Genomic DNA, 15,156 nt, shown 5'->3' on the forward strand with positions numbered 1-15,156 from the left:
AGGAGATGAAGAGGAAGACGAGTTCCAAAAGGAGATGAGAAACTAGAGCATCACATAAGTGGTTCTTCTTGCATGGTAGAAATGCCTGTAATTTATTGTACAGGCTTTAGTTAGACTTGTATTTCCATTGCAGGTAGACTGCAATTCCCAGCTTCATTCTAGGGCATTAGGCATTTGCTTTTGGGGTAACTCCATTATGTTAATGGATTGGAGGTCAATTTATTCAAATGCACTGACTGAATTTTTGTTTGACTGTGTTGCTGTGAAGTACTCTGCGTTGTTTGCCCTAATAAAACTGTGATATAAATGTGTGTTGTCATTGTTGATTTATTACATGGTGTCTGTCCCTTGCTCACCTCCCCCTTGGTCAGTCTCTATTGTGTGTGTAGCTGTCAGCTGTAATTCTCTTCCTAAAACCCTCTTTGCCTTCTCCCTCTGTCCCTTTCAGCTTCAAAATCCTACTGACCTCCCCTCACACCCCTGAGCACAACTTTCTGCTCAAAATGCACTGCTCATCTCACAACAGGGTTGTTTTTGATGTTTTGGTATGTGCATGGTTAAGATGTGGAATGCCATTTCTGATGCTGTGGTGAAGGCAGATTCAGTGATGGGTTTTAAAACACGGCTGGAATTTATCTGAAGAGAAAATGTATGCAAGGCGATGGAGTATGACTACGGTGCTCTGGCAGACAGCCTTGATGGGGCTGAATGGCCTCTTACTCTGTTGTAGCCATTCTGTGATTGTGTGTAAATGGAGATGTGACAGTCTGGCCCTGTCTTAAAAACAAACAACTCTTTCAAGGCCCTGCACATGGAAGAATGAGAAACAGAAAGCCCAGATAAACAATGTCTAGAGCAACTATAAAGAAATGCTGGTAACTGAAGGAACCTTAAGGTAATGTATGGTTTAGAAGGGGTGGACGCTAGGAAGTTGTTTCCGTTAGGTGGGGAGACTAGGACCAATGGGCACAGCCTTAAAATTAGAGGGGGTAAGTTTAAAACTGAAATGAGATGACATTTCTTCAGCCAGAGAGTGGTGGGCCTGTGGAATTCATTGCCGCAGAGTGCAGTGGAGGCCGGGATGTTGGATGCCTTCAAGGCAGAGATCGACAAATTCTTGATCTCAGAAGGAATCAAGGGCTATGGGGAGAGTGCAGGGAAGTGGTGTTGAAATGCCCATCAGCCGTGATTTAAATGGCGGAGTGGACTTGATGGGCCGAATGGCCTTACTTCCACTCCTATGTCTTATGGTCTTATGGTCTTAAGAACACAGGAAATAGGAGCAGGACAAGGCCATTCAGCAGTTAATTCTTTGCACCAGTAGTAAAGACAAAATTCTCTTTTGTGCCAGGCCCCCATAGCCCTTTACTCCCCAGATATTTCAAAAATCTGTTTACCACCTCTTCGTAACATTTTCAGTGATCTAGCTTCCAGGATTTGAGAATTCTCGAAATCCACTATCCTCTGGGAGGAGAATTTCCTTCTCATCTCAGTTTGAAATGAGTGTCACCTTATTCTCGGACTAAGTTTCCTAAATCAAGATTCACTCCAGTACTACTTCTGAACAGCTGCACTGCCAGGTCCGTTCCTAAACGTGTATGTTTCAATAAAATTCATTATTCCACATTTTTCTAAACTCTGAAGGCCTAACCTGTTTAGCTGTCCTTGGCAAGTCATACCGTTCATTCCCAGAAATTGGAATGGTGAATCCTCTTTGAATTGCCTCAAATATATTGTTTTGTAAAAATGGTGAGATAAACTGTATTCAATGTGCCAGGTACAACCTCACCCACATCCTGTACCATTTAATAAGATTTCCCTGTTTTAAACTCCAGTAAAACCCAAAATTCCAATTGCCTTTATAGTTATTTGCTGAATCTGCAAGCTAAACTTTGTATGTCTTAATATTTGATTGGAGTCTCTACTTGAGTGCCATTGTTAACCACAGGTGGCTCATCCTTTTGATTTTGTCCTTCATTTTGAAGGGGATAAATTGTCATTGAGTGCGAAGAAATATCTGCTTAAATGTTTGCCATTATGCATGGGCTGCCAGAGGAGGTGGAGGAGATGGGTACACTTAAGTGGGCATGTGAATAGGAAGTGTTCAGAGGGATGCGGGCCAAATGCTGGCACACGGAGCTAGGTCAGTTTAGGATATCCGGTCAGCAAACTCGAGCTGGGCCAGAGAGTGTCTACGTCTAACTACTGGGTTAGTTAAAAATCAGCAACAAAGGAAGCAACCAATCCTGAGCTGACAGACAGGATATTAACGATTGGAATTATTTGACTGTTATTTGTCTGAGACAGAAAAAAAAACTGATGACCTTACACACTTGCCCTTTTCTTTTCTCAGCAGTTTGTGCAGTTGGAAAGGCACTCCTCCGAAAGAAAAGAAATCTGACATCACGGAAAGATGTTCGTCAATACCAGTCTGTGCGAAGACGAGCAGGAGCACTGGAAAAATGAGCTAACTTTGTATGCAGTTATCTATGGAATAATCCTTATCCCTGGCTTCTTTGGAAATAGTGTGGCCTTGTGGGTATTAGTCGGAAACATCAAAAGGGAGAAGAAGGCAGTGATATTCATGACAAACCTAGCTCTCGCTGACTTGGCTCATGTGTTGTCCTTGCCCTTGAGGATCTTTTACTACATAACGCAAAACTGGCCATTTGGAAAATTCATGTGTTTGTTCTGTTTCTACCTAAAGTTTCTCAACATGTATGCTAGCATCTTATTTCTAGTCTGTATCAGCATCCAGCGTTGCATATTCCTTATCCACCCCTTCAAGTACAGCAGCTGGAGGCGCCGGTATGATGTGGCCCTGAGTATTATTGGATGGCTGATCGTCATCCTGATGTGCCTTCCATTCCCCGTCATGCGGAACACTGAGTCGTTCAACAGCTCACAATGTTTTGCCGATCTCCCCATGAAGCAAGTCAACCTGGGATCTTCCATATTGATGCTTACAGCAGCAGAGCTCCTGGGCTTTGTGGGGCCCATCTGCATCATTTTCACCTGCACCTGGAAGACTGCACAGTCACTGAAAGAGAAGAGTACAGTCCCCAACAATCGAGGTGGAAAGAGGGCTTTAAAGCTGCTCTTGATGTGTGCAACTGTGTTCCTCATTTGCTTCGCTCCGTATCACATATTCTTCCTGCTGAACCAGTTGAGAAAGTTAAAGCTCATTGCAAACTGCAGTGCACGGAAGAATATCCAGATCTTGCATTCAGTGACACTGTGCTTAGCCAGCATGAACGCCTGTTTGGACCCTTTCATCTACTATTTTGTCACCGCGGAGTTCAGAGAGCAACTTTCACGGACCAGCAGCTTCCTCGTAAGGAGCCGACACTTGAGCAGAGAAAGTACCACGAGTCGATAATCTCAAGTTTTGGACAAATTGTTTGAGGTTTCTCTTTTTCACTGCTCCATCTTGCAACTGTTCGCCACTGGCTGTTCCGGATATCGTTGAGTCAGAAGTCACTGTATCGGTGCATCTTAGGGCGAGTCAGTGTTTAAAGTACTATTTGTTTTGCAGCAATTGTTTAACCCATTCCCGGCGAGCTGCCTGAAATGGTTGCAGCAAGAAATGTAGCGACCAGGATAAATCACCAATGGTCTATTTGTTTTACTTTATTAATTTTGCTTCATGTGCACCCTGCATGCGAAGCAAAATGCAGGATGTACTTCTTTACGTTCATCCATAACAAAATATGTTTGCAATGTAGCTTTCATATAAACTCCTGGACTGCGATTCTACTGGTTTAATAACGTGCATGATAGGAGATTATCAGCGACTTTCTCAATACATTTTACTGTCCATTAACCATGCACTGCTGTGTAAGCAGAGTCACCTATTCTGGTTGGAAGCTGATCAAAATAATAATTAATGGTGATCATTCTAAACAGCAAACGGATGAACTGGTGATTCTAACAGCGTGTAATGCAGTGTGTGAACTGCAGGTTTATGGACATGTGAACATAAAACATTAGGAGCAGGAGTAGGCCACCTAGCTCTTGAGATTGCTGCATCATTTAGTCCGATTATGGTGGATCTGATTTGTGATCTTAACTCCAGTTTCCTACCTGCTTCCAATAATTGCTGAGTCACTTGTTAAAATTTTGCTTCAGTTCAAAAGAACTCCAAACTGATTCAAATCTGGTGATGTTCACAGGGCAGAAGCAGGGTTGGGTGTTCTGCTCAAATGTGCTGCAGATGCTGGAAACCTAGAAACTCAAGTACTTCAGTCATTCACTAGAGCTGCTTTTTGTAATCATGTGTAAGGTTAAATATGTCTCTGCAGTCATGATGAACTTCCCTTGAATTTCGAGGCAAATCGAAACGAAAACTAAAATAGCCATCAAACAGTGGAGCAAAACAAAGGATCTAGCTATTTCTGGGTTTTTTTGCCTTATTTTGTTGCTGTTATTTTGTCTCCAATGTCCTTGTCAATAAAACTGCCACTTGCTAATTTCCAAACTAGTGCAAAGAAATTTGAGTTGACCTTAATCAACAAGATTCAGATCCTAACTATTCCCCTCATCTAGACAATGAAATGTTGCAGATATCACAAATAGAACAGCCTTTGGCCCACAACATTGTGCTGAATTTTTACCCTAACCCTAAGTTCTATCTAGACTCCACCCTTAGCTTATACTTAAGCCATCAGCTGTGTTCAGGCTACGTGGGACTTGAACCAACAACCTTCTGACCTGAAGTCAGACATGTTATCTTTTACGCCAGTGGCCCTAATTGCTACAGCCAAAGCACATAGCACAACTCAACCACTTGAACATGTTCTGCCATACATTCAGGTGAACATTAACTCCATTTGTCATCCTTTTACTTGCTGACCTTTGATACCTTTTGCCTAAGTAAAATTTGTTGATCACAGTCCTGGAGATTTTAGTTGACCCATCGTATGACCTGAGGCGTTGCATCTTCCCAGCCACACTATAGTTAAACCACAAGTAACTTGTCATTGGTTAAAAACATTTGATTTCTATTCTGCAACTGAATCCATCAATAATTTCCAAAATTCAAACCAGTTGCAGTTGGTATTCAGACAGAATTCAGCTACAGAGTGTGCATTGCACATGACAGTGTAATGTTCCCACTTCATTTTGTACGGCAGGCAGACTTAATTTGTTGTCGGCCGCACAACAAGTAGATGTATAGATTTAAGTTTGCTATGTTTTAGACATTACACATGAAATGTTTGTATTTTAAAATTCATTTTCTCTGTTGTTAGTCTTAGGAATAAACAACTGCCTTCCAGTTTGATGTCAGAATGTTCTTATTTCCCTCAATTTCATCTGTACTTCTGAGCTGACATGCCCACTACTATTACAGATAAAACATAACTCATGCCTGGAGCCCAGCAGCAACAGTGAAGTCCAGCGAATTTCCTCAGAGATAGTAGGAACTGCCGATGCTAGAGTCAGAGATAACACAGTGTGGAGCCAAAGGAACACAGCAGGCCAGGCAGTATCAGAGAAGTAGAAAAGCTGATGTTTCAGGCATGGACCCTTCCTGAAATGTCAGTTTTCCTGCTCCTCTGATGCTGCCTGGCCTGCTGTGTTCATTCCCTGCCTTGTTCTTGATTCTCATCTAACCTGGCTCCCTCAGTCAGCTATCTTTGTGGTAAATCACTCTGGACATTGTCCATCCATTCTTACTTCCTTGGTTGTCCTCTGAAGCAGGGCCACATTAGTTTTCCAGCTGTTGCCCTTGTTAACACTGGTCCAGACCATCAGCGTTACCTTTCTTGGATCCTCTGTTGTTCCTTGCTGAAACCATCTTTTGATTATATTGTTCTTTATTCCTTCTGTCAACATACAGCCCTCCAAGTAGCCATGCTCGGGTGAACCGTAATGCCATGGTGTTTTTATTTCTTTTCATATTTCATGCTCAAATCTATTGTCAATATATCCAAAATGTGTATGCCTTCATGTCCTACTTTATCTTCTAAAAACGGCAAAAACAGGTCCAGTTCTTTAGTATCTTTATCATAACTCCCATTCTTCCACACTAACATGCCAATGACTTTTCCATTAGTTTCAGATTCATTTTAGTAGCAGAATGACACAGAAAGTGCCATGGAAGAGCCAAATGGCCTTGTTCCACACTACAGAGATTCCATATAGCTTGGGGAGGTACTAAAGGAATTCACCTGAGCTAAATTAATGCTTTAAGCAGAGGAATTTGTATAGTGGCAATGTCACTGGACTCATAATCCAGAATAGGGGACATGGGTTCAATCTGACCATGGTACATCATGAAACTTGAATACAATGAAACCTAGCCTAATGGTAACAAAGTAACCATTGTCAGTTGCCATTAAAATAAACCATCCGGTTCAGTCATATCCTTTACCTGGTCTGACTTACATGGGACTCCAGACCCACAGCCAAGTTGTTGACCTTAACTCCCCTGTAAGCAATAAATATTGGTTTAGCAAGTAACGCCCACATCCTGTTAATGAAATAACAATTTATTCCTGTCATTAGATATTGTGAAACTGTGTAGAAGTAATTGATCCCACCCAAACCTCCTCAGTATACACGTTGTGACAATAGTGTGCCCAGTGCTCCCAAATCTGAGTGATAATCTGACATTTAAAGAGGGCAGATAGTTCTTTTTGCATTTTGATCTCTGTAAGGAACCGCACTCCTAGCTTGGCAATTTTTATTATCACAGATAATAAATGCTTGAGTACATCTTCTTTAGGAATTCAGTTCAAGTCATTTTTCAGAGTTATTTACACATTAAAATCTTCAGTCTTTAGTTTGTATTCACCATTGCTCAAGTATCACTTTGCAGAAGTCACACAGCTACATCTGGAAATATCACTGCTGCTGTTATAAAGAATGCCTTGTACTTCCTGCTTGTAATTCTAACCTTGGGGAGGAGTTGACGAAGTACAGGTTCCTGCCAATTCTCGGAAAAATGTATCCAAGGGAAGTCCTGATTGACCTCAACATGATAATCGACAGCAATAGACTCCTTTGGCTTTAGCGGCATTGGTCAAAACCACAGCAACATGTCACATGATATCATGCTCCAGTCTTTATAAGTTCTCTGAGGAAGCAGAATGATTCATTCCTTGTGCATTATTAGCCCTATATGTAGTCACAGAAAATCCGTTAAACTTTCAGAAGCAGTTATTTCCAAGATATTCACAGAGAGACGTAACTGCCATAGGTCATGGTTAATACACTGAAACATTTAAGAAGGCATTGGATGATTATTTGGATAAATGTAATGTTCAAGGGTATGGGCAGAAAGCAGGAGATTGGCACAAGGTGACGATGCTCATGTAGCAAACTGGTGCAGGTGCAATGGATGGAATAGCCTCATCTATGTCATAACAATTCTGTTACACTCTCAACCAACAATGGAATTACTGTGCATTTCAGACAGATGTAATAATCTACAGGTTAGGTTATTTAGCTTTTTGAACTTTGGTCATGCATATTAATTGCTGCAATATGGTTTCATTTGCAAGGACATGCATTCATTGGCATTACCAAATTATTCAGATATAGTGAGGTAGATGTATTTACAGTTCAACGTATTGCAGCTCATTTTGGGAATTAAATACCCCTGCACTGACAGATTTCCATTCATGACAACATATCTCTGCCCAAGTCCTGGTTACTTCACGCTGACACTTGACTGATTAAACTCTCCTGTTCCTACCAAATCATACATTCTCTGGTCCACACGTGTATCATAGGCAATCTAAAATTTTATGTAACCGGCGAGAGCAGGAGAATGTATTAATTAGGCAGGCTGTGAAATCGTAATTTCCCATCGCTACTGGAGTTGCAGGATTAATGTTAGCTTGGTGTTACGCCTCATGCCAAGACATTGGTGGGTTTATACTGAAATGCATGTGGGCACCATGAATATTTCACCGTGCCGAACATTTCAGAATCACATTTCAACTTTGAGATTTAGCCATGAGCCACATGAATCACCTGTCGCCCAGCCCACATAAAGATAGTCTGCACCTCAGAGATAGGAAGCGGGTTTAGGGGCTGAGGAGGTGACAGAGATAGGAAGGGGTGCAGGGCTGGAGGGGGTGATAGAGATAGGGTGTAGGGGGTAGGAATGAGTGACAGAGATAGGAAGGGGGTGCAGGGTCAAGATTATGTGACAGACATAGGGAGGGGGTGTAAGGGGCTGGAGGAGGTGACAGGGATAGAGAGGGATGTAGGGGCTGCAGGAGGTGACAGAGATAGGGAAGGGTGTAGGGGCTGGAGAAGTTGACAGAGATAGTGAGGGGTGTAGGGGCTGGAGGAGGTGACAGAGATAGGGAAGGGTGTAGGGGCTGGAGAAGTTGACAGAGATAGTGAGGGGTGTAGGGGCTGGATTAAGTTATCGAGATAGGGAGGGTGTGAGGGGCCTGGAGAAGGTGACAGAGATAGTGTGGGGTGTAGGGGGCTGGAGGAGGTGATAGAGATTGGGAAGGGGTGTAGTGGGCTGGAGGCGGTGATAGAGATAGGGAAGGGTGTAGGGGCTGGAGAAGTTGACAGAGATAGTGAGGGGTGTAGGGGCTGGAGAAGTTGACAGAGATAGTGAGGGGTGTAGGGGCTGCAGGAGGTGACAGAGATAGAGAGGAGTGTAGGGGCTGGATTAAGTTATCGAGATAGGGAGGGTGTGAGGGGCCTGGAGAAGGTGACAGAGATAGTGAGGTGTGTAGGGGGCCGGAGGAGGTGACAGAGATAGGGAAGGGGTGTAGTGGGCTGGAGGCAGTGATAGGGATAGGGAGGGGTGTAGGGGGCCGGAGGAGGTGACAGAGATAGGGAAGGGGTGTAGTGGGCTGGAGGCAGTGATAGGGATAGGGAGGGGTGTAGGGGCTGGAGGAGGAAAGAGAAATCAGGAGGGGTGTAGGGGCTGGAGAAGGTGACAGAGATAGGGAGGGGTGTAGAGGTTTGGATTAAGTGATAGAGATAGTGAGGGGTTTAGTGGGCTGGAGATGGTGATAGGGATAGGGAGGGGTGTAGGGGCTGGAGGAGGTGACAGAGATAGGGAGGGGTGTAGGGGCTGGAGGACGTGACAGAGATAGTGAGGGGTGTAGTGGGCTGGAGGCGGTGATAGGGATAGGGAGGGGTGTAGGGGCTGAAGGAGGCAAGTGAAATCAGGAGGGGTGTAGGGGCTGGAGGAGGTGACAGAGATAGAGAGGGGTGTAGGGGATGGATTAAATTATCGAGATAGGGAGGGTGTGAGGGGGCTGGAGAAGGTGACAGAGATAGAGAGAGGTGTAGGGGATGGATTAAGTTATCGAGATAGGGAGGGGTCTAGTGGGCTGGAGGCAGTGATAGGGATAGGGAGGGGTACAGGGGCTGGCGGAGGCAAGAGAAACGAGGAGAGGTGTAGGGGCTGGAGGAGATGACAGAGATAGGGACGGGGAGTAGTGGGCTGGAGATGGTGATAGGGATAGGGAGGGGTGTGGGAGCTGGATTAAGTGATAGAGATAGGGAGGGTGTGAACGGTTTGGAGAAGTTGACAGAGATAGTGAGGGGTGTAGGGGCAGGAGTGGGTGACAGAGATGGGGAGGGGTGTTGGGGCTTGATTAAGTTATCGAGATAGGGAGGGTGTGAGGGGGCTGAAGGAGGTGACAGAGATAGGGTGGGGTGTAGGGGCTGGATTAAGTGATAGAGATAGAGAGGGGTGTGAAGGGGCTGGAGAAGTTGACAGAGATAGTGAGGGGTGTAAGGGTCTGGAGGAGGTGACAGGGTTTGAGAGGGATGTAGGGGGCTGGAGGAGGTGAGAAGAATAGGGAGGGGTGTATGGGCTTGAGAATGTGACGTAGATAGGGGTATAGTGGCTGAATTAAGTGACAGAGATTGGGAGCATGTGTAGGGGGCAGGAGGAGGTGAGAGAGAAAGGGACGGGGTGTAGGGGGCTGGAGGAGGTGACAGGGATAGAGAGGGGTGTAGGGGGCTGGAGGAGGTGACAGAGATAGGGAAGGGGTGTAGTGGGCTGGAGGCAGTGATAGGGATAGGGAGGGGTGTAGGGGCTGGAGGAGGAAAGAGAAATCAGGAGGGGTGTAGGGGCTGGAGGAGGTGACAGAGATAGGGAGGGGTGTAGTGGGCTGGAGGCAGTGATAGGGATAGGGAGGGGTGTAGGGGCTGGAGGAGGAAAGAGAAATCAGGAGGGGTGTAGGGGCTGGAGGAGGTGACAGAGATAGGGAGGGGTGTAGGGGGTTGGATTAAGTGATAGAGATAGGGAGGGGTGTAGGGGCTGGAGGAGGTGACAGAGATAAGGAGGGGTGTAGGGGCTGGATTAAGTTATCGAGATAGGGAGGGTGTGAGGGGGCTGGAGGAGGTGACAGAGATAGGGTGGGGTGTGGCGGCTGGATTGAGTGACAGAGATAGAGAGGGGTGTGAAGGGGCTGGAGAGGTTGACAGAGATAGTGAGGGGTGTAAGGGGCTGGAGGAGGTGACAGGGATTGAGAGGGATGTAGGGGGCTGGAGGAGGTGAGAGGAATAGGGAGGGGTGTATGGGCTTGAGGATGTGACGTAGATAGGGGTATAGTGGCTGAATTAAGTGACAGAGATTGGGAGCGTGTGTAGGGGGCAGGAGGAGGCGAGATAGAAAGGGATGGGGTGTAGGGGGCTGGATGAGGTGACAGGGATAGAGAGGGATTTAGGGGGCTGGAGGAGGTGATTGAAATAGGAAGGGGTGTAGAGGCTGGAGGAGGTGACAGAGACAGGGAGGGGTGTAGGGGCTGGATTAAGTGAGAGAGATAGGAGGTGTTTGAAGGGGCTGGAAAACTTTGGCCTTTTCCTAAGTGAGTCATAGAGCTGTACAGTAAGTCAAATGACCCTTTGGCCCAATTTTTCCGTTCCGGCCAGATATCGTAAATTAAACCAGTCCCATTTACCAACATTTGGTCCCTATCCCTCTGAACTCGTCGTATTCATACACCCACCCAGATGCCTTTTAAATATTGTAATTGTACCAGCCTCCACAACTTCCTCTGGCAGCTCATTCCAAACATGCACCACCCTCTGTGTGAAAAAGATGCCCCTTAGATCCCTTTTAAATCTTTTGTCTTTCACCTTAAACCTATGCTGCTAGTTTTGGACTTCCCTACCCTGGGGAAAAGGCCTTTGCTATTCACCCTATCCGTGCCCCTCATGATTTTCTAAACATCTGTAAGGTCACCCCTCATCCTCCGACACTCCTGGGAAAATAGCCCCAGCCTATTCAGGGCATTCACTGCCTATTGCATAGAGTGTTCCAATAGTGATCTAACTAATGTCCTGTACAGCTGCAATTTGACCTCCCAACTCTTATACTCAATGTGCTGACCAATAAAGGCAAGCATACCAAACACCTTCTTCATCACCCTGTCTACCTGTGAATCCGCTTTCAAGAAACTATGAAACTGCACTCCAAGGTCACTTTGTTCAGCCACACTCCCCAGGGCCTTACCATTAAGTGTATAAGTCCTGTCCTGATTTGCCTTTCCAAAATACAGCACCTCACATTTATCTAAGTTGAACTCTATCTGTCTCTCTTCAGTCCATTGGCCCATCTGATTGACGTCCCATTGTACTCTGAGGTAAAAATTCTCCACTGCACCTCCACTTTTGGTGTCAACTGTAAACTTACCAACTATACCTCCTGCATTCACATCCAAATCATTTATATAAATGACAAAAAGCAGTGGACACTGTACCGATCTTGCCGGACACAGGCCTCCAGTCCAAAAAGCAACCCTCCACTACCACCCTTTGTCATAACAATGTCCCATGTCTGATAAAATTTGATGCATGGGTTAGATATACATTCTGAATTTTTATGCCCCATGCACCAAAGTGTCTAAGGAGACTGATTTTTTTTTGGATCTACTTGAAGCCAGGGTGACATACGTACCAGTTGCCACTAATTTTTAAAAGATACATTTTTCAGCACCTTGAAGTCATTCGCAAGGCCAGCAAAACTGTCCACATCAGGTTACCCTGTGAAAATTGTGGTGGGCCTTTTCCTCAAACAGCTCAAATCCAAACTTTTTAAGGTGGCTTGACACCTTTTGATGTCATTTATAAGATCATTTCAGGGGGAGGTTCAAGTTAACCACATTTATATGGGGATGAAAGCATAAATGTGCTCAGCTGTGGGCTGAATTTTATGCTTTCTTTTGCCTAAGTCTCATTTGAGTCAAGTTTTTTTTTCGGGGGGAGGTGGGGTTTGTTGCCACAAAGGCTGGCAAGTTCTCTCACCCTATCTTACCAAACTCACCTCGTTTAACTTTGTGCTGCACCCCATAGCATCACTAATGTCCTATGTTAATCCTATTTTACCAGATGCCATTCCCGGAAGAACTCAGTGATGTCCTGGAATTGACTGGTAAACCTTGTGTTTTTGCCACCTTTAAAAGCCCACTGTGTATGGGGACCAGCTCTGTTAGTCTAGAACTGCCCTGCAGAGTTTTGGATATTTGCCCTGGGTATAGTTGGCAGGGAGAAATCTGTTCCCAATTTAGTTGGACAGTGGTATCAATCTGGGACCTTCTGCTCCTCCAGGTGCCGCAGTGGAGGCCATACCTCCAGAACATGACTGCCTGGCCTGGGATTGTAATCCAGGTTAAAACAGTCTCAGCTAACTGAAGGAATGTCAATATTCTTCATGACTTTAGAAGATTAGGTTCTACCATCTACTCTCTGATTCCTCACACTCACTGTCTCTTCAACTGTGTCAGCCTGCCAGCAAGGTTCCTTCTCTACCACTCTCATTATTGCCTGCCACATCATGTCCACTCACTATACCTCACCTAAACCCAACACTGCTAATCTTATAAACTCTCTGTGCTGCATACTAGCTTGGGACACATCTCCACCTTCCTCAGTGAAAATCATCAAATGACTTGCTGGTTGATGAGGGAAATGTTGTTGATGTGGTATACGTGGACTTCTAAAAGGACATTCAGTACTTCATGATTGGAAGACGGTCAACCAGGTGGACCTCATAGAATATGAGTTCCCTGATTGGGGCTGTTAATCTGGTCCAATCAGGGACCCCTCGCTGACAGAAAAAGCAGGAGTGTCAGAGATTCTGTTCACTGTAGCAGCCAGGTCTGGGCTAGCTGGGTCAGTGTCATGTACTGTGCACATTTAAATAAAAAGTGACTTGTAAAGGCCTTCATAGAGTTAGTTCAGTGACAATGAGAGAAATACATGCCCCAAAAAAGATTCACTCGCAACCGTTGTCTTTGAATTCTTTTTCTATTCATTTGTAGGATGTGGGTGTTGCTGGCTGTCCAGCGTTTCTTGCCCATCCCTAGTTGCCCTTGAGAGGGTGGTGGTGAGATGCTTTCTTGAGTCACTGCTGTCCTCCTATTGTGGTTGACCCACAATGCTATTAGGGAGGGAATTCCAGGATTTTAACCAGCGACAGTGGCAACATATTTCCAAGTCAGAATGGTGAATGACTTGATAGGGAACTTGGAGGTCGTGGTGTTCCTATATGTCTCTGATGCCCTTATCCTTCTAGATGGAAGTGGTTGTGGGTTTGGAAGGTGCTGTCTGAGGATCTTTAGTGAATTTCTGCAATGCATCTTGTAGATAGTACATACTGCTGCTACTGAGTGTCGATGGTAGAGGGAGTGAATGCTTGTGGATGTAATACCAATCAAGGGGGTTGCTCTGGTGGTGTCAAGCTTCTTGAGTGGTGTTGGGGCTGCACACATCCAGGCAAGTGGGGAGTATTCCATCACGCTCCTGACTTGCACCTTGTAGACGGCTGGCAGGCTTCGAGGAGCCAGAAGGTGAGTTACTTGCTGCAGTATTCATAGCTTCTGGCCTGTTCTTATAACCAGTGTGTTAATATGATGATTTCAGTTGAGTTTCTGGTCAATGGTAACCCCCAGGATGTTGATAGTGGGGGATTCAGTGATGATAACACCATTGAATGTCAAGGGATGATCTTTAGATTGTCTCTTATTGGTGATGGTCATAGCCTGACACAATTGTGTGGCATTTGTCAGCCCAAGCCTGGATGTTGTCCAGATCTTGTTGTATTTGAACACGGACTGCTTCGGCATCTGAGGAGTCACAAATGGTGCTGAACATTATGCAATCATTGGCGAATATTCCCAATTCTAACCTTATGATGGAGGGAAGGTCATTGATGAAGCAGCTGAGGATGGTTGGGCCGAGGACACTACCCTGAGGAACTCCGGCAGAGATGTCTGGGAGCTGAATGACTGACCTCCAACAATCACAACCAACTTCCTGTGTGTCAGGTATGACTCCAACCACCGGAGAGTTTGCCCTCTGATACCCATTGATTCCAGATTCGCTTGGGTTCCTTGATGCCACATTCGGTTGAATGCAGCCTTGATATTAAGGGCTGTCACTCTCACCTCACCTCTGGGATTCAGCTGTTCTGTCCATGTTTGAAACAAGGCTGTAATGAGGTCAGGAGCTGAGTGGCCCTGGCGGAACCCAAACTAGGCATCACTGGGTAGGTTATTGCTGAGCTCGTACTGCTTGATAGCACTGTCGGTGACACACTCCATCACTTTACTGGTGATCGAGAGGAGACTGATGGGGTGGTAATGGGCCTGGTTGGAGTTGCCCTGCTTTGTGTGTACAGGACATACTTGGGCAATTTTCCACATTGTCGGGTAGATACCAGTGTTTTAACTGTACTGGAACAGCTTGGCTAGGGGAGCGGCAAGTTCTGGAGCACACGTCTTCAGCATTATTTCCAGCATGTTGTCAGGGCCAGTATACGGTGCCTCCAGCCATTTCTTGATGTCACGTGGAGTGAATCAAATTGGCTAAAGACTGGTATCTGTCGTGCAGGGGACCACTGGAGGAGGCTGAGATGGGTCATCCACTTGACACTTCAGGCCAATGATTGCTGTGAATGCTTCAGCCTTGCCTTTTGCAATGATGTGCTGGGCTCTTCCATCCTTGCGGATGGGGATATTTGTGGAGCCTCCTCCTCCAATGAGTTGTTTAATTGTCCACCACCATTCACGACTGGACGTGGCAGGACTGCAGAGCTTAGATCTGATCCGTTGGTTGTCGGATCGCTTAGCTCTGCCTATCACTTGCTGCTTTTGCTATTTGGCACACAAGTAGTCCTGTTTGATGGCTTCACCAAGTTGATATCTCATCTTCAGGTATACCTGG

At 45.6% G+C, this 15,156-nt stretch overlaps 1 protein-coding gene across 10 annotated transcripts in view; it reads left to right on the forward strand.

Moving 5' to 3' along the window:
* LOC125458829 (probable G-protein coupled receptor 174) overlaps positions 1-5,222 on the forward strand; it is a 76,441-nt gene extending 71,219 nt beyond the window's left edge. For 7 of the 10 annotated variants that reach the window (XM_048544543.1, XM_059651288.1, XM_048544547.1 and 4 more), the window contains one exon: positions 2,354-5,222. In XM_048544543.1, the coding sequence (XP_048400500.1) occupies positions 2,414-3,379 (966 nt within the window). In that variant the 5' untranslated portion in view covers positions 2,354-2,413 and the 3' untranslated portion in view covers positions 3,380-5,222. The remainder of the gene's footprint in view (positions 1-2,353) is intronic. The other 3 variants (XM_048544541.1, XM_048544549.1, XM_048544546.2) reach the window with 1 other exon arrangement.
* Positions 5,223-15,156: the final 9,934 nt, after the last annotated feature.

This window comes from Stegostoma tigrinum, chromosome 15 (genome assembly GCF_030684315.1).
Source record: "Stegostoma tigrinum isolate sSteTig4 chromosome 15, sSteTig4.hap1, whole genome shotgun sequence".
NCBI classification, from domain to species: Eukaryota; Metazoa; Chordata; class Chondrichthyes; order Orectolobiformes; family Stegostomatidae; genus Stegostoma; species Stegostoma tigrinum.